General features: G+C 37.3%; 1 protein-coding gene across 2 annotated transcripts in view; it reads right to left on the bottom strand.

Moving 5' to 3' along the window:
* LOC127552405 (serine/threonine-protein kinase PDIK1L-like) overlaps nucleotides 1-25,116 on the bottom strand; it is a 75,527-nt gene extending 50,411 nt beyond the window's left edge. For both annotated transcript variants that reach the window (XM_051982941.1, XM_051982942.1), the window contains exons 1-2: nucleotides 24,993-25,116; nucleotides 1,482-2,090 (exon numbers count right to left, since the gene is read on the bottom strand). In XM_051982941.1, coding sequence (XP_051838901.1) covers nucleotides 1,482-2,027 — 546 coding nt within the window. In that variant the 5' untranslated portion in view covers nucleotides 2,028-2,090; nucleotides 24,993-25,116. The remainder of the gene's footprint in view (nucleotides 1-1,481; nucleotides 2,091-24,992) is intronic.
* Between the last annotated feature and the right edge of the window lie 715 nt (nucleotides 25,117-25,831).

The raw sequence follows: 25,831 nt of genomic DNA, 5'->3' as shown, positions 1-25,831 counted from the left end.
AGTTCAATAGAGAATGGGAGGCTGGACACATAGAATGGAGAATGGACATTAAGAGTCATCTTGAAGAAATAATCCTTCAAAGAATAAGAGTTGTTGAGAAGAGGGAAGGAGAGAAAGAAAAAGGGAGAGATGGAGAAAGGGATGCTAAGAGAGAGAAAAAGAAAAGGAGTAGAGATGAGAGAGAGAGACACAGACAGAAACATACAGAGAGAGACAGAGAGAGTGAAAGCACAAGAGAGAGATGACAGAGATAGAGAGAAGGTAGGAAGGGGAGAGACAGAGAGAGATGGAAAGACAGAAAGACAGAAAGATAGACACAAAGAGAGAGGGGGGAGAGAAAGAAGGAGGGAGAATGAGAATATTTGAATGGTATGGTGCATGGAGTCTTGGGATATACACATAGTTAAAGTATATTTGGGTGGTATTCCAGTAAAGGACACTTAGAATAAGTCCAACAAGTAGAAGGAAAATTAAAAGAGAGCAGAATCACAAAATCCCCGAGAGGAAAGAGAATACAGGAGAAATGGATAGTTGAATATGTCAAATACTACTAGGTCAAGAAGGATGAGAAAAGACCTGGTCTAGTAAAAGATTACTGATTACTTTGCAGAGAATAGTTTCAATTGAATGATAAAGTCAGATTTCAAGGGACCAACAAAGAGAGAGAGAGAGAGAAAGAGAGAGAGAGAGAGAGAGAGAGAGAGAGAGAGAGAGAGAGAAGAGAAAGAGAGAGAGAGAGAGAAGTGTAAGCAAAAAGCTTCCTAGGAGTTTGGTTATGAAAAGGAAGATGGGCATGAAACAATAATTTGGAGGGACAGTAGAGTCAAGTGAGGGTTTTTTAAAAAATAGGTTAGACATAAACATATCTGTAAACAAAGAAATCAACCAAATAAATAGGGAGAAACTGAAGATTTAGAGTAAGAGAGATGAGAAGAGCATTTGATCAATCAGTTTTAGGGGATGGGAGTGAATGGGATTGAGGGTCTGAGTAGAATAATAAGCCTTAGTCAAAAGAATCACCTTTTCAGCAGAAACTAGTTTCCAAGTAAAAGAAGAGAGAACAGTGAATGAAGTCAAAGGCTTTTGAGATGTAGAATAGGCGAAGGCTGAGGAGTCACTCTTACTTATTTATATTTCTGGTGTTTCTTCCTCCTCAAAATCTTCCCTAACCACCCTATGCTTCAATGATGTCCTTTCTCTGAACTCCCATAATACTTAGATTGTTTGTATAGTTCTTTTTTGGTACCTGTTATCTTATGTTCTTATTTGTATCCTGGGTTTAATGGCCTTCTCTCCCCAATTGGGTAGTAAGCTTCTTATGGATAAGTATTAGATCGAGTAATTCTTCTGTACCTTCTTCAATACTCAATACAGAGTGAACAACATGATATATAGATTATAAACATTTGTTAAATTGGGATAAACATTTCATAATATTACCCATTTAGGCAAGAGAAGACGAAGAACTCTTCATTCTTTACCTTTAACACAGGCCTTCCAGAGCTATTTGAGATCAGAATGTTATCTGGCTTCAGGTCTCTGTGCACAATCTGATTTCTATGCAGAAAAGATACTGCCTGGCTCATCTGCTGCATGAAACTCTTGTTCAGCTGGGCATCTGGACTCCGGGCCAGCAAGAACTCATTCATGTTGCCGCTATCACAAAACTCCATCACAAACCACAGGTAACAGGCTGACCTGGGATCCACACACCTACGCCCTTTGAGACAGGTCTCTATGAGCAGCAACTGATCATTTGACTTATTGGAACAGTGGCTCATTGGCTGGAAAACCTGGCCACTTTGCAAGATACACTCTTTCAGCCAGATCACATTTTCATGTTGGCTCTGAATGCTCCGAAGAGCCCAGAACTCTTGCAGAGCCAACTCCACATTTTCAGGTCCGTTACAATGCATTCTTTTCACCGCCACCTTTTTTCCAGTCTGATTGACAACTGCTTTGTAGACCACTCCATAGCTGCCACGGCCCACTTCCTGCAGGATGTTGTACTTGGCGTCAGTAGTCATGGCTCACTTCTGGGCCCCCGAGGAGAAACAACCAAAACTTTTGAACCTAATTTTTAAATAACCCTGAAGTAAAGAAGAAAAAACACAAAGTTGTATAACAAGTTGGTGATGTAAAATGTCCCCAGCAGACAAGTGAACCCCAAATCACTCTCTGTGGTTTTGCTTACTTTCTGAGAAGCCTAGGACCTTGATCCACATGGGCAGCAGTCCTCCCCACCTTTCTGGAGCATCATCATTTCCTCCCTAGCATCTAGGCTGCTCAGATTTCCGACTACTGTTTTACATGTAGATGAAAATTTTTCTTCCCTCAATTCAACAGAGACATAATAGGATTGAGGACACTGAATTGAATTAAAATATGATCAAGTTTACATTGACCATAGATGCTTCTCTTAAACCTTATGCAAGGGATCTCAACCCCCTCCTTATCCTAGAAGGACGTTCATCTTCTACTCCTCTTTAAAGGTATATTTATGTAAGAAATATTTACTCCTTTGGAGAATAGGACAAAGGGAAATGAAGATACAAATAAAACAAGAGGAAAGTCATTTCAGGTACAAAAACAAACACAAAAAATACCTTTGACAAAAAGAAGTTAATCCATTCCATAAAAATATTCCCTTCTCAGCCATAACACACTAATACTTGTCCCTTCATTCCTGAAGGGTGACACATCAAAGGAGATATTTTGTGATTTTTGAAACACTTATGGAGGTGCAAAAATTAAGGAATGTCCAAATGTAGTTAATAACAAAACAGCAGTTCCAAACATCAAAATATAAAATTATATTAATAACTAATATAAATTCAAAAGGTTAAGCATAATTTTAAAATAATTCCCTAATTATTGAGTTTATAATAGACATAAGTCAAGAAGATAAAAGTTTGCCTATCTCACATTTATTAATTTAATTTCAAGGGATCATGTCCGCACTGAGACACAATAATGATTAATAACAGCACTATGATAAATGGAGCATCTTAAGTCAAAGCTGTTATTCAGGATACAGAGACCTAGAATAAGTACACTCTATTTTTTACAACATGCCTTCCTCAATGTCTTTCCCAATCTCTTTCCCATTATCTTGATGTTACTGCTTCTTTCTACTTTTTATGCCTGTCTCAGTTCTCAATCTCTGACCCCATATTCCAAAGATTTCAGTGTCCCTACTTATCTATTATTTGGATCCATTTCTTAGATCAGTGTTGTCAAACTAAAATAAAAACACATTCCTGCAGATCACATGCTGCTTTAGAAGACCACGAATGAATTTTATATATGTTTTATTGTATTTTATTTCATTGGCTATTTCTCAATTACATTTTAATTTTATTCGTGTATGCTCCAAAGATTTAAAGGCTGCAAGGTTGACATCTCCGGATGCATATTAGACTGCATGGATGTCCATAGGTCTAACCATGTCACACTCTTACTCAATAAACCCCAGTGATTCCCTATTACTTTTAGGATCAAATATAAAATCCCTGCTTAGTTTTTAAAGTGTTTCACAACCTGACCCTTCCTTCTTTTCCAATCTTCTTACATTTACCCCTCTTGTATATTCAATGATCTAGTAACAATGGTTTTTTTGTTCTTTCTCACACATGACATTTCATCTCCCATTCCTATCCCTTTTTGCTAGTTGTCCTTCATACCCGGAATGCTCTTCCTCCTCACCTGTCTCATGGATTTCTTTAATATTCAACTCAGACGTTATTATCTGCTAGAAGCTAGTCCTGAAAATAAGAACTATCCAAAAATGAAATCAAGAAATAGCTTGTTCAGTATCGCTGTAAGCCTTCGAGCAGATCAGACTACAACTTTTCAGTAGTGTTCAATGAGTTGCTATTTAGGTATGAGTTGGACCAACTGCTCTTACCTTCCAGTAGATCTTACATATACATGAGTGTTTGTGTGTTAGAATGTGAGATCCTGAAGGCAACAGTCATGGTATTTACTTTCTTAGTAATTCCCCAGCATTTAACAAAGTTAACAACTATAGGTAAGAGGACAGCATCAGCCAAGGAAAAAGGTGAGGGGAGAGGAGTTGAAGCCTTCCTATGTTTCCAATGCACTAGAAAATATATATTTTATCTTGAAAAAGACCTGAAGTTTGCTTATGGAAGAGTTGCAACTTATGAGTTATGAAATAAAGGAGTATTATCTCAAATCAGATGGAAAGTTGTAATCCTAGAAATGGGTGGGTATTTCTCATTATCACCTTATTGTCTGCAAATGACAAAATCACTGATGAGTTCTAAATGCCTGTTGTGCTCAAATTGTTCCCTAATATGACAACTGAGTTAGAACAAATTCAGGTTTTAAAAGCGAGTAATGCTGCAGCACTGTCTGTACTGAAACTATCCTTTCAAATACTATGTTCACTGAGATCTACACCATGCCAATCTCCCTGGAATTTTAATAAGAATAGAGACATTAAAAAAAAAGAACAACCAAACCCCAATAACTATCGACTTCGGACATATAAGTCACTTACCCACTCTGGGTCTGCTCCCTTATCTGTAAAATAAGGGAATTGGTCTTGATGAGCTTTAAGGACCATTTCTTTTTGAAAAGTCTGATTCTGAACCTGAAGTATGGACAAAATACTTGGAATTGGACAACTCATAAAAGCTTAAAATCCAGCAACTCTGTCATGTATTATTTGACATTCTTGTCCCCTTTTCTCTATAGTATCTTATATAGAAGTGCTATATAAGCCTTATCATATATATAGCCTATTTTGCTGTAGTGAATCATTTCAATCAAGTCCAACTTTTCATCACCTCATTTGGGGTTTTCTGGGGAAAGATATTGGAGTGGTTTGACATTTCCTTCTCTTATTCACTTTACAGATCAGAAAACTGAGGCAAAAAGAGTTGTGACTTGCCCAGAGTCACTGAACTAATAAGTGTCTAAGGCTGGATTTGAACTTGGGTCTTCCTGATTCCAGGCCTAATGCTCTATCCATTGTGCCATCTATTTGCTGAATGAAGTATTTATTAATTAGTATAATTTTCTAAGTGCTATTTAAAAGGTACTAGAAAGATCCCTGATGACAAAATGACATAACACAAATATCAATATTTTAAGTAAGCCGAGAAAAGAGGCTTCTGGTCATCCAATGCTTCCCCAGTAGATTCCCCACAGGAAAAGGCCAGAAACAATGTGGCTCCTGATTAAAAAGCATTCAGGCTACCAACTTTCCAGGTATTGGTACCTATTTATAGGGTATATCTTAAGCACATCAAGTTGTAATACTTGATTACTCTAATTAATTAAAGTAACAATACCAGCTGGCATATAAGAAGTCCATCTCAGTGGCTCTCATTCAAGCATTTGTTAAGCATCCATTAATGCCAGTACAGTGTGGAATACTATGAGGAATAATACAATTATATAAGAAATATTCTACTTCAGGCCTCTTTTATTCTTCCTGCTTTACTATCTCACCAGCTCCTATAGTTTCAAATTTAATCTCTATGCATATAATTCCCAAATCTTCAGTCCCAACCTCTTTCCCAAATTCCAATCCTCCATTTAAAATGCCTACTAAATATCTCCATCTAGAGGCAGCTGAATAGCATAGTAAACTGAGCACTGAATTTGGAGTCAGGAAAATCTGAGTTTGAATCCTGCCTCAGACACTTACTAGCTCTGTAACCATGGACAAATTATTAACTTCTCTCAGCTTCAGTTTCTTCACCTATAAAAATAAGGTAATTAACAATGTATACCTGCCAGTATTGCTGTGAGGATCAAATGACATAATATATATAAAGTGTTTTGCAAAACTGAAAGACCTACATAAATGCTATTATTACTACTAGATTTCTCACTAGTCTCCCAGTCCATTAAAAATGGCCTAGCAATTTATGGCCAAAGAAGAACTAGAGAATATTACAAAATGAAAAATGGATGATTTTGATTATATTAAGCTAAAAAGGTATTACACAAACAAAACCAATACAGCCCAGGGAAGTAGAAAGTTAGGAAACAATTTTTATAGATAGTGTTTCTCATAAAGCCCTCATTTCTAAAATATATAGAAAACTGACTTGGATTTATAAGAATACAAGTCATTTCCCAATTAACATGGTTAAAGGATATGAATAGACAATTTTCAGATGAAGAAATTAAAATTATTTCTAGTCAGATGAAAAGGTGTTCTAAATCACTATTGATCAGAAAAATGCAAATTAAGACAACTCTGAAGTACCACTTCATACTTCTCAGATTAGCTAAGATAAGAAAAGATAATGATAAATGTTGGAGGGGATGTGGAAAAACTGGGACACTGATGCATTGTTGGTGGAGTTGTGAACTGATTCAACCATTCTGGAGAACAATATGGCACTATACCCAAAGAGTTATCAAACTGTGCATACCCTTTGATCCAGCAGTGTCCCTGTGGGGTCTGTATCCCAAAGAGATCTTTAAAAAGGGAAAAGGACCTACATGTGCAAAAATGTATGTAGCCACTTTTTGTAGTGGCAAGAAACTGGAAACTGAGTGGATCAGTTAGGGAATAGATGAATAAGTTATGGCATATTAATGTTATGGGTTATTATTGTTCTATAAGAAATGATGAGCAGGCTTACTTCAGAAAGGCCTGGAACGACTGAACTGACGTTGGGTGAAGCCAACAGAACCAGGAGAATGTTGTACAAAGTACCAGCAAAATTATGATAATCAACTGTGAAGGACTTAAATTTTAGCAATGCAGTGATTCCATTAGACTTGAAGTAGAAAATGCCATCTGTATGCAGAAGGAGAACTATGGCAATTGATTGTGGATTGAAACATAGTATTTTTACCTTTTTATTTGTGGTTTGTTTTTTTTTTCCTCATGGGTTTTTTTTTTCTTTTTGATCTGATTTTTCTTGCACAACATGATAAATACATTTAAAAGGATTGCATATTCTTAACCTATATCAGATTGCTTGTTGTCTTGGGGAAGGGGAAAAATTTGGAACACAAAGTCTTACGAAAATGAATGATTAAAAACTATCTTTACATGTATTCAGGAAAACAAAATAATATTGAGGCTAAAAAAAAAAAAAGAAAAGAAAATGTCCCATTCCTGACTTTCCTATGTTTGTTAATGACACCATCATTTCACCCCAACTCAAAATTTTAGTCACTTTTGACTCTTGTGCCTTACCCAACCTCCTCCAAACATTGAATCCATGTTAAGTCATATTGATTCTATCATATCTAAGCCCATCTTCTTTGCATTCGTACTCCTCCCTACTTAATTTAAGCTCTCATTCTCTTGCCTAGAATATTATAGACACATTCCTCTGCATTCTCCTCTCTGCAGTCCATTTAGAGGCCAAGCCAGTTTAAAATTTTTTTTTTACTTTTCTCCAGTTGCGTGTAAAAACAATTTTTAACATTCATTTAAAAAAATTTGGGGTTCCAAATTTTCTTCCTCTCTCCCTTCCCTTTCCCTGAAATGGTAAGCAATTTGATGTAAATCATACATGTGTAATCCTGCAGAACATATCAAGTTAATCTTCTTAAAGCAGACTTTCAACCTTATCAATTCTCTTTTTCAAAAACTTTCTGTGGTTTCTCCAAGGCCTACTGAATAAAGTTCACATTTCTCAGTCTGCCATTCATGATGTTCCACATTATGACTCTGGCCTTATCTCTCACCATTCTCATAATTCATATTTCACACGAGCCAGGTAGAAGCACTCAAGTGTTTCTGAACATAGCCTCTGCCTTCTTGTACTTTTTACTTCTGCTGTTTCCTCTCTCTGGACTGCTTTCCTATTTTCTCTCATTTCTAATCATCAGATTCCTACCCATCTAACATCATCTAGTTCAAATATCACCTCCAGGAAGCCTTCCTTCATACCCACAGATATTATCTTATCTTCCTCCAAACTCCCAAGTCATTTTGTTGGTATTTCTCTAATGACATATCACATTGTATCTTACACTATAATTATTTATATACTTTCCCCTATTATTACATTCTCAAAAGCAAAGACTAGGTCTCACTCAGTCTTTGTAGCACCCTTCCAGTAGCTAAAGTGTCTTGAACACAATAAGCACTCAATAAATGTTGAGATCAAAGAGCCCATAAATCTTAGGAAGACATGGCATATTATGTGCATGATATGGGTATACTGGAAAGAAGACTGGATTTGTAGACAGAAAATCTCAGTTAGCTATTTGCCTCTGTGCTATAGGGCAGGACACTTTATCTTTCTCTGGCTCTCAATTTCCTCACCTGCAAAATGAGAGGACTGACAAATCATTTCATCTCCCTGGGCCTCTGGCTCCTAATCTGTAAAATGATTAGCTCTTGTTCAGCCATTCCAGCCATGTCTAACTCTCTGACTCCCATTTAGAGTTTTCTTGGCAAGACTAAAATGGTTTGATATTTCCTTTTCCAACTCATTATATAAATGAGGAAACTGAGGCAGACAGGGCTAAGTGAGTGAGTTGCCCAGTCACACAGCTTTGAAGGAGTCTTCCTGGTTCCAGATCCAATGCTGTATGTACTGTATCCCCTAAGTGCTTCTGTAAAGTGATAGGATTAGATTAAATAATCTTTAAAGTTTTTTTCCAACCCTGAAACTTGTGAGTAGTTCTCTTAAGTTCTCCTCCAAACTTAGAAAACATTACGTGAGATGAGAAGTGCAAATATTATGATTCCTATTTTATTAGATGGGGAAAGTAAGACTCAGAGAGATTAAACAATTGATCAGGGACATTAGCAAGTAGCAAGTACCCAAGCCAGGACTTGAAGTCAGCTCTCGAAACACCAAGTCCAGTCCTCTTTCCATTTTACTAGCCTTTCCCTTCCCAACTCCTGGTATGACTTCCTCTTGATCTCCAATAAGATCTGTTTAGCATTTATGGAGAAAACCTCCAAAAGTTTTCTTTTCACACTGGGAAACCAAAAGACTCCTCAATGTCTAGTCACAAGACTGCTGAGGGAGATTTGACAGATCAATCAAGGGTTACTGAAGGTTGGAGAAATGAAACCAATGTGTCTATGAACAAAGGAAAGGGGTCCAAGGAAAAAGACAAAACTTAGACTGGGCCTTGGCTAGGTAATCTCTAGATGGAAGAGGGGCATGAGGGGTGGGCAGGGACCACAGCAAGTACTCATTCCAGGCTGGGAAAAGAGTATTACCAAAACTCAGACATCACAGTTTAGGGAGAGAAAACAACTGACTGAAACAGCCCAAAGGGGAAGGCAGCCACTGGAGGAGCCTTTGGACAAGAGAGGGAGTCTGACTTTATCTGATAGTCAACAGGCCCTCCTTGGAAAGCCTTGACGGAAGTGATTTGCTTTTAATAGATTATTCTGGCAGCAGCGAACAAAATAAATAAGAAGCAAGCCCAGACACAGGGAAATCAGTCAGGGCTGCCACAACAATCTAGGCATGAGCTGATAAGGGTTTGGATCAGAACAGTTTCAGTAGAGCTATTAAGATATAAAACCTGATTTCAGGGACTAAAGGAGAAAATAGGTAGGACTTTGGCAGAGGAAGATGGTTACCAGAAAAGTAAACACCAACAAAGATATGAATATTTTTCCCATCTAGCTAAGGGAGATCTTTGCATGTCTGAAGGCAAAAGGGAAGCTGAAGAAGGAGAAAAAGAAATTATTGGGAAAGAAAAATGCATAAGAGGTGCATCCAGAAGTTCTTACTGGATTATAATCTCTGTATATGACAGCGTCCTTCCCCCTTCCCTGCCCCAATAAATAAGCCATCTATGTCCACATTTGACAACCCACTAAGAATTTGTTTCTGTATCTTAGGGAATTTTCTACCAATAGATTATGGACTAGTTTTTCTTCTTAAATATTAAACATATCAACTTGATTATTCACCTAGACTGGTACTGGCTAAGAAATAAGAGTGGTGGATCAGTGGAATAAGTTAGATACACATGACATAATAATAACTAGAGTGATCTACTGTTTGATAAACCCAAAGACTCAAGCTTCTGGGATAAAAACTCACTATTTGACAAAAATTGCTGGAAACACTGGAAAATAAAGCATCAGAAACTCAGCATAGACCTACATCTTTCACACCATACCAAAATAAGGTCAAAATGGGTACTTGATTTAGGTGTAAAGGGTGATACTAGAAGCAAACTAGGAGAGCAGGGAATAGTTTACCTATCAGATCTATGGAAAAGAGAGAAATTTATGGCCATAAAAGAACTAGAAAACATTGTGAAATGCAAAATGAATAATTTTAATTACATTAAATTAAAAAGGGTTTGCACAAACAAAACCAATGTAATCAATATTAGAAGGGAAGCAAAAAAAGCCGGGGAAAAATTTTTTACAATGTTTCTAATAAAGTCTTCACTTCTAAAATATATTGAGAATTGACCTAAATGTATAAGGCTACAAGTCATTCTCCAATTGATAAATGGTTAAAGGATATAAACAATTTTCAGATGAAGAAACTAAAGTCATCTATAGTCATATGAAAAAATGCTCTAAGCTGTACCACTTTACACCTACGAGATTGGCTAAGATGACACGAAAAGATAATGACGAATGTTGGAGGGAGACATGGGAAAACTGAGACACTAATGGCATTATTGGTGGACTGATCCAACCATTCTGGACAACAATTTGGAACCACATATGCTTCACGGGCTATAAAACTGTGCATACTCTTTAATCCAGCAGTCTCACTATTAGTCTGTATCCCAAGAAATTACAAAAGAGTTTGGAAAAGGACCCATGTGTGCAAAAATGTTTGTAGCAGCTCTTTTTTGTGATGGAAAAGAATTGAAAAATTAGTAGATGCTAATCAACTGGGGTATGGCTAAGTTGTGGTATATGAATGTAATGGAATATTATTGTTCTATAAGAAATGATCAACAGGCTGATTTCAGAAAAGCCTGGAAAAACTAAATTGATGCAGAGTTAAGAGAGCAAAACCAGGAAAACATTATACAAAGTACCACACAAAATTATATGATGAGTGATCCAAGGCAATCCCAATAAACTTTGGATGGAAAACACCACAGGTAACTGGGGAAAAATTTTTTTAAATCTGCCCAAAGGAAGATCTATTGGATGTGACAAAGATCCTAAAATTTTCCTGAGAATAAGTCTAAAAACGTTCTCAGTATAAGCATTGTTGTGTTTCTCCCATGTAAGCAGAACAACATTAATCGTGGTACTTATTAGATGCAGAATATGAAAAAATTCATTCACATCATGATACTAATTCTTGTATATTCTATAAAGATGAAATAGCTTGGAAAATTTTCTTCTGAATGATATCGAAAGAATTCCCTATGAAGTCTATTTATTGAGCTAAGTTTGTTAAGACCGAGTTCAGGATTCAAATTCAGTAACAATTTAATGAATAATACCAAAAGGATATGATGACATTAAGCAAACAGTACAATCAAATATTTAGCAAACACAAGAATATCCAAGATAGAACCAACAAAAAAATCCTAAGAATTTTAAGAGATCTGAAGACATCAGTATTTCCATTATAAACTAGAACCAAAAAAAGGTGAAATTTTCAGATCTAAGTAATCAATCCTTACTTGCTACCCAGTCCTGTTCAGGAAAACTTAATTTTTAATTTATTATAAAGTTATTTCTCAACTTGGAAGGACTTAAATAAACTGATGGAGAGTGAAGTAAGTAGAACCAGAAGAACATTGTCACTCAGTAGCTACAATACTGTATATTGATCAGCAGTGGAAAAACTTAGTTCGTCTTAGCAATATAACGAACCAAGACAATAGCAAATGATTCATAATGAAATAGCTATCCACGTCTAGAGAAAGATCACCATCCCCACTCCCATTTGTTTGTATATGTGTGTTTGTATATTGCCTTGGTAGCGGAGGAATTCTGTTCTAAAGATTTTGGCAAGTGAATAGGGGACAACTTGGGTGTTATCTTTCTTTCCCATTTGGACAGATTCAGTGGTAACATTTATTTATAAATATGTTTTCCTCTTTGTAAAATGCAAGCTATTTGAAGGCAAGGAAGGCCTTTTTTATTTGTAACTTCAGCACCCAGTGCCTTGCACATCTAAGGAACTTAAGAAATGCTTGTTGACTAATTGCCACAGCCAAAGGATATGGAAAGTGCTATAGGCAAGATAAGTGGACAAGACAGAACTAAAGAATTTTGTTCATTGTTTTGGGCAGTTGAAATTCAGGGGTTTATGCTCTGACAAGTTGTCATCCTATTTTTTTAGGTTTTTAGATGTTCCTTCCAAAATAGGAAAAATTCTAAAGATAGAATATTTAACTGATGATTTGAGAGCATTTAAAAGAGAATACAATAATAGTATGAGTGCATTAAGAAGTCATGCCAAATAAGTCTCATTTCTTTTTGATAGGGTTATTAAGATGGTAGGATAAGGGAATGACATAGACATCAACTCCCACAATATCCTTGTGATTAAAATGACAAAAGGTAGGCTAGACACCAGTTTGGTTAGGTAAATCCACAGCTAGGAAAACAACTCTGCTCAATCAGTGGTGATTAATGCTTCTACATCAGCCTGAGTGCCTGAGGATTTCTCATTAGCCTTGACTGGTTCCACAATTTTACCAGTGACTGGAATCAATAAATAAATGGCATCCTTATCCAATACAGAGATAACAATAAGTTGAGACAATTAATCCTACAAGTAATAAAATCAATATTCAAAACTATCATGACAGGCTGGAAGATGAGGTTGCAAGATGAAATGGAGAAAATACATAAAGTACCATAATTGAGTTCCCAAAAGAAACTGTAATATAAAACTGAACTTCTCCTGCTTCTACTTAGGTTCCCTAAGATCCCTCCAATTTTACATTTCTATGATGAAATAAAAGACAATACCTGTGCTGGCAATGGAACATATGAAAAATTCAGTCAGTGCAGATCACAAGCTAAATATAAGCCAACAATGTATCAGTTGCTTTAAAAACAAAACAAAACAAAAACTAACAGTTTTAGTCTTCATAATATCCAGACATGTAGGCAGAGAGGTTAAGTAGGATAAGGTCTAAAAAATCCATACCTTACCTAAAATGACATCCCAGAGCAATTGTGACATGAACTACAAAACAGGTTTTATTTTGTTTTCAAATTACATGAGTAATATTTGCAGGCTGTGAGTATATAAGAGAAAATGGGGTCTGATTTTGAATCAGTTTTAAAATTACTCCCTACTTTGAAATTAAGTGGAATTAAAGATTTAGTTGCTGTAGAGACAGGATTAGTAAAGAGCACAGGGGATGTTCTTGTTTCTGGCTCTCCAGTAACATGCTTCCAATACTTCTTGTCAATTCTATTGTACTACAGAGACTCTTTGGCACCAAAGAGCAGGTGAAGATAACCTACTGTGAAAAGAAAGCTGAGGAGGCCTCTGCATTGTGCATTGTTGTGCACATCAACAAAAAAGACATTAAAGACAACTTTAGGCACAGTTGAAAGCAGACTCCTTCCTGTACAGTGAGTTTCTGCAGTTAAGAAGCAAATAGATTAGCAAGACTGTAGATGCTGGAAAACAAGAGTGACCTTTTTTTAAAAATTACTCCACTAAACAGAGAAAATGAGACAAAAAGTTGTTATTCAATATTTTGCAAAAAAAAAAGTTATTAAATTAAAAGTAAATAAATTGCAAAAAAGTCAGACTTAAACATAGATAGTAGCAGAGGCTGCCCTTAGATGCGCATATTCCTGTCAGGGACTGGAAACTAAATAAGAAATAATGCGATGTTTCCTTATAGAAAGGCAATAACAAGCCAATTCAATTCAACAAACATTTTTTAAGCACATCTTACATACTAGGTCCTGGGGATAAAAAGACTAATATAATACAAACCTTGCTCCCAAGGATCTTATAATCCAATTATGAGGTGCCAAAGGGTACAAAAACAAGTACAAGATAGTATATGTGGTAAATATGAAGCAGAGGTCTAGGCAAAAATCCTATCAGAAATTTGAGGATGAAGAAATCATTTTCCAAAGATGCTGGTGAGGGAAGGAAGGGAGAGATCAAAGCAGTAGAATGCAAATTGGATTTTGAAGGGAGGGACAAAAATAAAGAAGGAATCCACTACAGGCAGGAGCCAAGTCATAGAAATAAAACTGGATGAGAAGAGAGGGCTGATAATAATAAAATTTGCCTAAGAAATAGAATAAATGAAGATGATATGGCTTTAAAGATGGAGCAGCAAGGTGGCACAGTAACTGAGTAGGCCTCGAGTCAGGAAGACCTGATTTCAAAATTAACCTCAGACACTTATCAGCTATGTGACTCTGGCCAAATTGCTTAACCCTGTTTGTCTAGGTATCCTCAGCTATAAAAGGAACTGGAGGAGGAAATGGCAAATCATTTTCACTATCTTTGCCAAAAAACAAAAACAAAAACAAAAAACCCAAATGAGGTCACAAAGAGTCAGATACAACTGAAACAACTGGGGGTAAAAGGAAATAGAATAAATAAAGAGGGTGTGGCCTTAAAGATAGATTAAAGACATTTTGTGAATAGCCCTGAATGCCAGGATCAGGAGTTTGTATTTTATTCCATAAATAACTAGAAATCACTGGAGATTTTTTAAGTAGAAGAGTGATGTGATCAGTGAAAGATTAGGTAGGAAGACTAATTAAGATTCCATTACAATAACACAAGGTTTTGAAAGGGTTAATATTGAAGAATTATCCATGCATGTGTTTTGAAAAATAAAAAGCTTTAATAAAAAAAAAATCTAGCCAAAATGGCAAGGAAAAAAAGATTCTATTACAGTATTTTAAGAAGAGGAAAAAATGAAGTCTTGTACTATGGTGGTTTTAGTGGAAATGAAAAGGGTTATATTCAAGACAACAGATCATGGTAATTGTATGTGAAGGGTAAGAAAAGAGTCAAAGACAACCCTAGATTTACAAACTTGTTTGGTTTGAGTATAACATGATTGGTATGATACAGAGAAAAGTAGGAGAGGTAATCAAGCAGAAGCCTTCAAAGCCAGTCACGGGGCCAGCCAGGCTGAGGCATCCACTCTGATCATCCTACAACAAAGTCCCGGCTCCTATGATTGCAGCATGGAGGTAGTGGCCGCTCTGGACCTCTCAGGGATTCTTCTCCTACCCCTTTGACCTCCCACTCTTCATAGTGATGTTACATAGTGATGTTCTTTAGAGGTAGCAGAAATTTTGCTTTATGGTAGCAGAAAATAGTCATTTTCATCTAATCGCTCACCTACTCAAGAGTCTCTCAAGGCTCCCTAACTGTTGATTTGCTCAGATTTTAACTCCTCCATGTAGTTTTCAAGGTTCTCCAACAACCTTTCTAGTAGCCCACGACTCAGGCTCACCCTCTGTACTACCTATAAGCATATTTGCTCACACCACGCTCCACATCCTGCTCCTCCCTGTGTTTCTACACCATCTATCCAAATATGTTGTCTCTCTCAGTGTCCAGCTTCAGGCCTTCTCCCGGACAGAGTCATGGAAGTCCCGACTACTTTAGCCTCTTTTGGCGGGTGTTAGAACACATTGTTCTTCTCTGCCCATTGGACCAAGGCTGTAATACCCCCTTGCTTGGGGCAGAGATCCCCCTAACTCAACCCTCCATCTGGGTTAGCCCACTTCTCGACGTCACGCTCCCCCTTCAAGAATGATGGACATACAGCAATCTTTGGGAGCCTTGCCAGGGACCCGAGTGGGGCAGGTCAGGAGGGCCACGCAGCCCTTCCTTTCTCCCATCCAGGATGAGGCTGCTGATCACGCAGCAGCTTCTTGGAGCCACAGGTGAGAGCTGAAAGTGGACACCAAAGGGGAAGAGGCAACCCGGAAAAGGGCTCGGCAAGCCCTCGCAGCAGAGTCCTATACACCTCCATACAACAAATACTTCAAGTTTATACAAAATAGGAGTCCCATGGCAAATGTTCCACAAATACTTGTCAAAAGAAGCCCCAGAGACTGTAGTGGAGTTGCTCCATTGACTAAAGGACTACAAAAAAAACAAGAATACCTTTAGGGCCTTTCTCCTCAAAAGATGGACCCCTATGAGAAACAGGGAGAAAAAGAGAAATCTAGTTTCCAAGTAGGCCTTAAAACAGAAAAAAGAGAGCTACCGATCTCCCATCTCTCCCTCCCTCCCTTGGCTCTATTTACAGCCTTCTAGCTTTCTTTATACCTACAACTTAACTGATCTGTGTCCTCCAGATATTTCTAGATCCATTGGCAAGAGGCAGAGGAAAACTGGTCCAGGAAAGTTAGCATACAGAGACAACTCAGAGAGATAGTACTTAACTATGGAGATGTGGAAGTGAGGTCTTGGCCCTTATTTAGCATATCAGTCTTTGAATTTATAGCATAAATTTATAGTTGTCTAGGGATGATTCAGTTCAATAGTAATGCCTTATCCAAGTTCACATAGTTAATAAATGCTAGGGGCAGAATTTGAATGCAGGTCTGACTCCTAATTAGTATTTACCATGCTGTAACATTCTGACTTGCAGTTCAACATTTAAGGGCCCATTAAATGCAATTCTAAGCACTGAGGATACAAAGGCCAAAAAAAAGTACCGGTTCAAAAGTTGCACAAGTTACTACGTGACACAAATAGAGTGAGCATTGGGCCCAAGTTCAAATCCTACCTCAGATTATTTCCTGTGTGACCCAGACTTAATCTGTCTACCTCAATTTCCTCATCAGTAAAATAGGCATGATAATAGCACCTACCTCTCAGAGTTATTGTGAGGATCAAGAGATATTTGTAAAAGACTTTGCAAATCTGAAAAAGCCACATAAATGGTAGCTATTAGCTATTATTACGAATGTGATGGCATTACAATCTCTCACATCCTGGGAGAACTTAAACTACACAATTTGCTTGAAGGTTTAGTTTGCTACTGCTGGCTCTTATCTTCTTTTAGTGGTAAACAAACCAAGTTCAAAATTTGCCAATGTCCCCACTATTACAGCAGCAGCAGCTGCATGCTTCTTGAGATTCATTTAAGTCTCTCCAGGCCTCTCTGTATTCATCCTTCTGGTCCTTTCTTATAGAACAATAATGTTCCATAACATTCATATACCACAACTTATTCAGCCATTCTCCAATTGATGGGCATCCACTCAGTTTCCAGTTTCTGGTCACTATAAAAAGGGCTGCTGCAAACATTTTTGCACATGTGGGTCCCTTTCCCTACTTTTAAGATGTCTTTGGGATACAGGCCCAGTAAAAACACCACTGGATCAAAGGGTATGCACAGTCTGATAGCCCATTAAGAAACTGTTCCAAACTGTTCTCCAAAATGGCTGGACAAGTTCACAACTCCACCAACAATGTATCAGTGTCCCAGTTCTCCCACATGCCCTCCAACATTCGTCCTTGTCTTTTTCAGTCTTAGCCAGTCTGAGAGGTGTGTAGTGGTATCTCAGAGTTGTCTTAATTTGCATTTCTCTGATCAATGGTGATTTAGAGCACCCTCTCATATGACTAGAGATAGCTTTCATTTTTCGTCTGAAGAAATTCATATTCTTTTGTTCTTTTCTTTTGTGCATATTCTTTTGTCCTTTGTTTCTCAGAGACCAATGACATCATGAGATAATGGCTAGAGCCTGAGACTTCACATGCTTGGGGTAGACAACTCCCCAACCTACTGGTTACCCCAAACCTGGTTCAGCCCATTTACTGCAGCCAGTCTTGTTGAGTGGCCTGGGTGTGGTACAGATTCAGGGATAGGTACTAGAATGCCAGCTCTTTGTGAGGAGGATCTGTGTTCAGGGTTTTTAACCCCCCAGAAGGCTAATTACAGTTCATTAAACAATGATGATACTCAATACATGCTTCCAGAATGAATTAATTTATCCCAGTCCTTTGGCAGAAAAGGTTTATACAAGTAACAAATACTTCATGTGTATTTACCATATTACAGGGATCAATGAAATATCATTAAAACTGTTTTCTCAAACTAATTTGGCAAGGAACACTTCTAAGCCTGAAACATTGATAAAACCATAAATGTTGGTCTGGGCATCCAGGATATTAAAAGGAATGAAATAACTTTGAGATAAAAGATTAGAAATTTCTGTAGAAAATGGAAAACATTATAACTCCTTTCCTGATGAAAAATTGCCAAAGATTAGTATTTTTGAGATATGTAATTACATATTTAACACTTTAAAGGGGGAAATATCTTTAGCATAGATAAAAATTCTTCCCTGAAGCTCTAATTCCCATCACATGGTCTACCAAGACCATGTACATATGGTACATGTACCATAGTACAATTTGGAAAATGCTGCACTATTCAGAGTTCACCCAGAAAACAAGTGTTTTGGGTTTGAGGGGATTGTTTTTTGTTTTAATTATAAAAAGTTATATTGAAGATCTGTGTTCTCAGGTAATATTACTGCCTGAGAAACCAGAATCTGGAATGTGCAATATAATCCCTAAATAACCAGTACAATCTGCAGCCATATTAAAAAAAAAAAAAGCAAAAATAACAGTGTTTATACAGCATTTTTAGGTTTGTAAAGCATTTTACATGTTATTTCATTTGATTTTTATAGGAACATTGTGAGGTAAGTGTTATTATAAACCCCTTATTAACCACTAATCAAGGAAAAATAGAAAGGGGATCCCCTCAATCTCCACTCCCCAAAAAATGTTGGTCATTGTTTTCAAAATAATAATTTCTTACTCATTTTTACTCTAATATGCTACCTCAGAAGTTCCCAACCACAAAGTCAAGAAAAATGTGGAGAGAGAAGGGGGAAAATTCCATGGTTAAGAGCTTTCTACAGCCAAAGGAATTACAGGATGCTTTAAAATCCAAAGCAGCTTTCCAAAATGAGAGGAGAAATGATCTATCCAAAATCACAAAGCTAATTTAAAGATCAAAGGCAGAACTAAATTTGGTCTCTTACACTTAACCCTACAATCTCTCATAACTGAAGCCTTTACCAAAATTGAAAACTTCTTTCAGGGATGCCATTATTCCCTCAGCATCAGCACCACTACTCCCTCATCACTCCTTCCAGCAGGGAAAGTAGCCTTGGGTCTAGATTCAGGAGATCTAGGAATTAATTCAGCACTTAACAGCTAATAAATATCTTATAGAAAAGTAGTCCCTCCCACTAGTTTTCTGTATCCCAATCTATTCTGTGTTACTAAGCATCCTTTTCCTCTCTCACTGAAACTTCTCACTCCTCCTATTGTTGTGCCTTTTAAAATTCCCATTTCTCTCCCATAAAGAAAAAAGGAAAATTTTCACTTGGTCCAACCATCCTAACAACTGATTCCCATTTCTCCTCTCTCAATCCAGAAGCTACAACAACAAAACCTACCCCACCTCCCAAAGCCCCAGTTCTCCATCCCATCCCATCCCATTCCCCTAGAGTCTAGCAGGAGCCTTACTTCTTGATGCTTACACTTTTCCTTCCATTGTTTTGTGAAATGCATTTTTTATTTCCATTACTGACACAATACTAAACTTGAAGTCAAGAAGATGTGGATTCTGGTCCTGAGCCTCAGTTCTTTTATCTAAAGGATGAGGGATTTGGCCTAGATGACCTCAAAGTCCCTTCTACTTCTAAGCCAAGTGGTATGATCCTGTTCTCCTTCAGCTCAGTGTTGGAGACCCAAGGGATCAGATAGTAAGGATAACTGGCTCTTCTCCAGACCTAGAAAGGATGCCCAAGGAATTTGTGTGCCCATTTATTGGTCGTTAGATCTTGGTTTCCTTCCATACTCTGTAATTTGATGGTAACAATACATACTTAAAATGTTTCAGCCCTGAAGTCAGAAGGACCCGAGTTCAAATCTGGCCTCAGACACTTAACACTTCCTAGCTGTGTGACCCTGTGCAAGTCACAACGCCAAATGCCTCAGCAAAATAAATAAATAAAAGATAAAATTGGACAAAAGCCCTAAAATTATTCACTAATATAGCCATTCCTCAAACTCTTGATCTTAGCAGACTTACTAAATACGACCTGATGAAAAATAGTCATTTTTCAGTCATGTCTGACTCTCCATGAACCATGTGGGGTTTTCTTGGCAGAGATACTGGAGTGGGTTGCCTTTCCTTTTACAGCTTATTTTACAGACGAAAAACTAAGGCAAACAGGGTTAAATGAGTTGCCAGGGATCACAAAATCAGTAAATGCCCAAGATCAGATTTGAACTCATGAAAATGAGCCTCCCTAACTCACAGACCCAAGCAATCTATCCATTTCACCATTTAATTGCTCAAATATGGCCTAAGAAAAACAAATATCTACAGAAATTCTCAAACAATTGATAATAAATCAGAGATGTTTTGAACATGAGTGGAGAGAGTACGCACAACAAGGAAATCACAGATTCTTAAAAGTATATATTGTATGTGCTTCTTAAACTTTTTCCACTTGCAACCCTTTTTTGCCCAAGAAATTTTAATGCAACCTGGGATGTACATAAAATAGGCATATAAATCAAACATTCCCAGGGATAATAAATCATAAAGAAATTTACTTTAAAACAATTCTTTGGTATAAATATAATTTTACCATTTATTAAAGACAAAAGCTAATTTGCCTACTAATGGATATGCTTATTTATTTTTACATAAGAAAATTAAATCTTGGCAGAATATTTGATACTGGAGGATGTAGAACATCTTCAATGTTTTTCTTAAGTAATCAACATTTTGATTTTATAATCATCAAAGCTGAGAATGCCGCTTTGAATAAATACATAGAACAAAATGGCAGAATCATGTTTAGGGCTATTTCAGAAATGGTTGGAAATTCTGTCCTATTCCCAAGCCAAAATCTATTTTTTTTTTTAAGGAAACTCACCTTTTAAACTTGTGTTGCTTGATAACTCTGCAAATTATTCTTGAACTTTTAATGGCAAATGACTGTTTTTTAAAATTTCAATTGAATATGGTTTATGAACCCAACTTAGGTTTTTAGAATCAAAATTTGAAAAGAATTTCAAACTGTCACTCCAGATGCTTCTTCAGGTAATCAATTATAACTCTTACAATTAAATCTTTAGGAAGTATATTTTCAATTACAAAATCACTTGTAGCTATAAACATCTCTAAAGAATCGTTTTCTACCCTATGTTAACTTTTTAGCAAAACTTTCAATTTTATCTTTCAACATAAATGTTAAATTTTTTTCCTTGAAACATGTTAAAATTGAGTTTTTTAAAAATATTCAATAAATAACATATTAATATAGTTCATTGACATCAGATTTCATTTTTGCTTCAAATCCAACAATTTCGCCCATCATTGCTCCAGCACCTCTGTACAAAGTCCAACACAATTTTTCCCCTATAAACTTTCATTTGTGAAAAATTCATTAATTTTAAGATATATATCTTCCCCTTTTAAGTGATCTTCCAAAGGTTAGAAAAACAATAATTTCTCCTGTGTGTTTTCTTCATAAACATGTTACTTATGAAGTAACAATCATGCTATGTTAGAATTATCAGTTGTTTAACTAAATGAATTGCAACTTTGGGCGGTCCTTAAGCCTGATAATAAGCTGCTGGAATTGATCATTACTAATTTCCAAAATTCTTTTAGAAACAGTATCATTTGATAAAGGAATTTTATAAATTTCATCCCCATACTTTTTCCCATGAACTATTTCTGACATTTTAATAGTGGCAGATAACATGAGATTTTTCTCCTATCATGTAGAGTTTTTTTAGTTTTTGTAATTAAATAAGTTTCATAAAATTCAAGGAAATATTTTTCATCAACAGGAACAAATTTCTCAGAATACTGTTGTTCTTTATTTGAAGATTTTTAAAAGTTCAAAATATTATTTTGGTTAATTGCCGTATGCTGTATGCTTGGTATTATTTTAGTATCATTTTGGTTTGGCTAGTTTCTCTGCTCTCTGAAATCAAAACTTCCTTACAAGTTAAGCAAAGAGATTTTCCCACATCATCATCAAAAGTGATTTGACATGTTTTCTTTAGCTTATCAATTTAGGTGTACAAAACTTGGTAGTGAAAACTCTACCATATTGCTATCAGTATTTTTACCTGTTCTATCTAAATTTAGCCACTTAACCATAAATGAAAAATATTTTTGTTCAAAAAATATAAACAAATATTGCTAATAATTCCTCAAATCAATACTAGCTTTCCTTTATGAAATTACATTTTTGGGCTTACTTTAAAAATTGATGTTCACACTTACATATACATTCAGCAGTGATGATGGAGAAATATTATTAAAATAATATTTTTGTCATTACTTGCTGCAATTAAACATTTATGTTTCTGTAAAAGGAGGAGATAAAAGCAATTTTTTAAAAAAGCAAACATTCCAATACAATACAATCCAAAGATATGCTAATTTGATATTTACATGCTGAAGAATGATAAATAGGAAAATGTTAAAATGTTTTTATTGTCTGTAATTAAATTATTATGTTTTTATAAGAGCAAAAAACTTTGTATGCACTGTATGAACACTGCAATTTGTAACATACAATAGTCTCGAATATGAATTGAAATGTTTCTGGTAGTATTTGTTGGTATTGCGTGGTATAATGACTTGAGCAGTGCAAAGCATACTTTTATATTAAAAAACCAAGGCTGCAGTGAAGTTGTATGATGCAATATGGGCTGCACTGCCAGAAACACTTCACAGTCATTAAATATTTGCTTTTGAATTATTTTTTGGTCATTGCACATTTAGAAACCTTTTAGTGTTGCTAAATTTTTCATGACCCCCACATTCAATTACTTGACCCCATATGGGATCACAATCCACAGTTTAAGAAGGTTTGTATATAACTATTTCTTACTGACCTATTAAAATATACAGTGAGAATAATGAAAACCTACAGATCATCTGCAAAATGTATCCATTTATTATTTCCAACTACCTCTACCACCAATGTGCAATATGAATCTAATGCCAAAAGATTATAGAGAGATCCATAAAGAATTTTGAGAAGGAGATTAAACATGAAGGTAGCAGGTGGGATGCAATTAAGTTCTATGAAAATGCCAAATGCAGCACCACTTCTTTATTAATAGCAATTTCAGGTTTCTCTTTTCCATCAATGGAAAGGCTAAATTTTTTTTCAATTGCAGCAAGTGGTAGCAAATCATTCCCTAGGGATTCTTTGTTCTTTAAAACCCTATGAATACTTGGTAGTCCCATTTATAACACTGTTCTCTAAGGAAAATTCTCATTTGTTTTCAATAGCCTAAGGTGGGTGTCCCTAACTTAAAGCTGATGTACTGCACCTAACCATTCCAACTAGTGAAAGAAGCAATAATTATTAAAAACAGCAAGTTTAACTTGGGTTTTAAAACCTTGTCACACCAAATCTTCATCGTCAGAGTAGAACAGCAGTTCTCAAACTTTTTGGTCTCAAGAGTCTTATATCCTCCTAAAAATTATTGAACCCCCTGCAAAAGCTTTTGTTTATGAGGGTTATATTTATCAATACTTATTTTATTCAAAGTTAAAACATCTTAGAATTACATTTTTGACTTCACAGACTCCCAAAATCCCAGAGGCCCTCTAACCACATTTTGATAACTTGTTGGCATAGAAAGTATGATTAGCATATCAGTGTTGGAAAAGACATTAGAGATCATTTCTCCTGCCGTCCAATCGCCCACATTTTTACAGCACAGCACTTAGAAAGAACATCGTACCGTAAAGAGCACATTGCTTTTTGAGTCATCAAAGATGGCTTTAAGCCCTAATTCTGACTCCAACTATGTGACACTACGTGAATCACAATCTCTAAGCAGATTTTTGTTTTTGTTTTTTTTTTTTTTCATTTTAATCAACTATTTCATAGGCCTGTTTTCAGAGAACAACTTTATAGTTCTTAAAGGAAGGATAACTGGATGGATGGATGGATGGGTGGTTGGACAGATGGTTGGAGAGATGGTTGGAGAAATGGTTGGATGGAGGGGTGGATGGAGGGGTGTGTGGGTGGGTGGATGGATGGGTGGATATTTGCACAGATGGTTGGATGGGCAGATGGTTGGATGGAGGGATAGATGGGTGAATGGATGGATGGATGGACGGATGCATGGATGGACGGATGCATGGATGGACGGACGCATGGATGGACAGACGCATGGATGGACAGACGGTTGGATGGACAGACGGTTGGATGGAGGGATAGATGGGTGAATGGATGGATGGATGGATGGACAGACGCATGGGTGGACAGACGGTTGGATGGACAGACGGTTGGATGGAGGGATAGATGGGTGAATGGATGGATGGACAGACACATGGGTGGACAGACGCATGGGTGGACAGACGCATGGGTGGTGGAGCACATATCTGAGACTGCATGAGGAAAAAATGTGTGATTTCATTGGAAGAGAATTTCTAGTCTGAGATTTCTTTCAAACAACTTCATGAATGAATGAATAAGTACCTGAAAATTAATAAGGCATATAGAGGCCGAGTGACTGGACCAGGAAGTGTCCAGAGGAGAGATTTAAGGTCCAGTCTTTCTGTCTACACATTGTGTAATTAGATATGATGTATAAAATTGATAGATGTAAAAACCATCATTTTTTTCAGCCTAAATACATGACGCTCTGTACTAGAAAGAGTGCTGGGTTTGTGGTCAAAGAACTTTGAACGAATTCCTAGTTCTGCAATTATCTGTGAGCTTGGACAAATCACTTAAAGCGAGCCTCACTTTGCTCCGGTATAAAATGAGGCAGTTGGTTGTATGATCTCTAGGATCCCGTCTAGTGGTAAGTTGCCTCAATCTGTGAAACGGCAGAGGAGAATTTTTCCCTCATCTTCCCTCGCCTTCCCAACGCCGTTGCCCATGCCCTCCCAAGGCCCGCCTACGGGTCGCTAGCCTTTCCCTAAAACCAGCCCCGTGGTTCCCACCCTCCTTCCGGTCCGCTCGCCCCTTCCTGCCCTTAGCCAGCCTCGTCCGTCCCGGGTCAGGGCTCTGCCCGCAGGGCTCGCCCCTTCCCACGTACCTGGCCGCCCTCAGCCCCACGCCGCTCGCCGCCTCAGTGGGTGCCGCGCTCGGCTCTCCGCCTCCGGCCCCACGTGGTCTGAAAGCCCCGGTAGCCTTTGCTTCGTTCCGCCCGCCAAATCTGCCCCTTTCCATTGGTTCCCGTTAACCAATCCCCCGGTCCGCTGGCTCACCTCTATTAATGAACGCCGGCCTTCTCAGCTGCCGCGCGTTTCCCGGGAGCCCGAGTCAGAGAAAGGAGCTCGGCGTCAAATAGTTCACCTGGGCCTGGGGGGCGGCGCGGGCGTTCCCTCACCTTCTACAGCTGCGCCGACGTCTCCAAAATGTTAGCAGAACATCGCGGAATTAGGGAAAACGTCAAAACCCCCTACCCCAAAGCCGTCCTTTCCCCGGAAAGACTCCGCTCCATCCCATCCCAAAGGGACTTGAAGACCTTAGAGGAGAACCCATAATTTCGCGGGACAAGCATCCCACTTTTGAACAGCTTCAACATTAAGAAATTTTTTATTACCTCAAGCTAAGAGCTGCCTCTTTGTAACAAGTCTGGTTCCTCTTCTTGGAAATAACCCTTTAAACTCTTAAAATCGCAGATTACGGGCTGCCCTTTTTTTACTCTCATCGGTCTTCCTCAATTTGTCACGTGCATACTTCATATCACTTCCACAAGAACCAAAGTTCCATGGGGACAGAGACTGTTTTATTATTATTGAAATCTTTATTTGAAAATGCCATGGATTGGAGTCTTTGGGTCCTTTCTGGTGTGTTTGATGAATTATTCATAGGATCATAGCTTTGGAGTTAGAAAGAACCATTGAAAACATCTAGTTTTCCCTTCCTTTT

This window comes from Antechinus flavipes, chromosome 2 (assembly GCF_016432865.1).
Source record: "Antechinus flavipes isolate AdamAnt ecotype Samford, QLD, Australia chromosome 2, AdamAnt_v2, whole genome shotgun sequence".
In the NCBI taxonomy this organism is placed as follows: domain Eukaryota; kingdom Metazoa; phylum Chordata; class Mammalia; order Dasyuromorphia; family Dasyuridae; genus Antechinus; species Antechinus flavipes.
The sequence above is the reverse complement of the archived record's forward strand: the minus strand, read 5'-3'. Positions and strand labels throughout refer to the sequence as shown.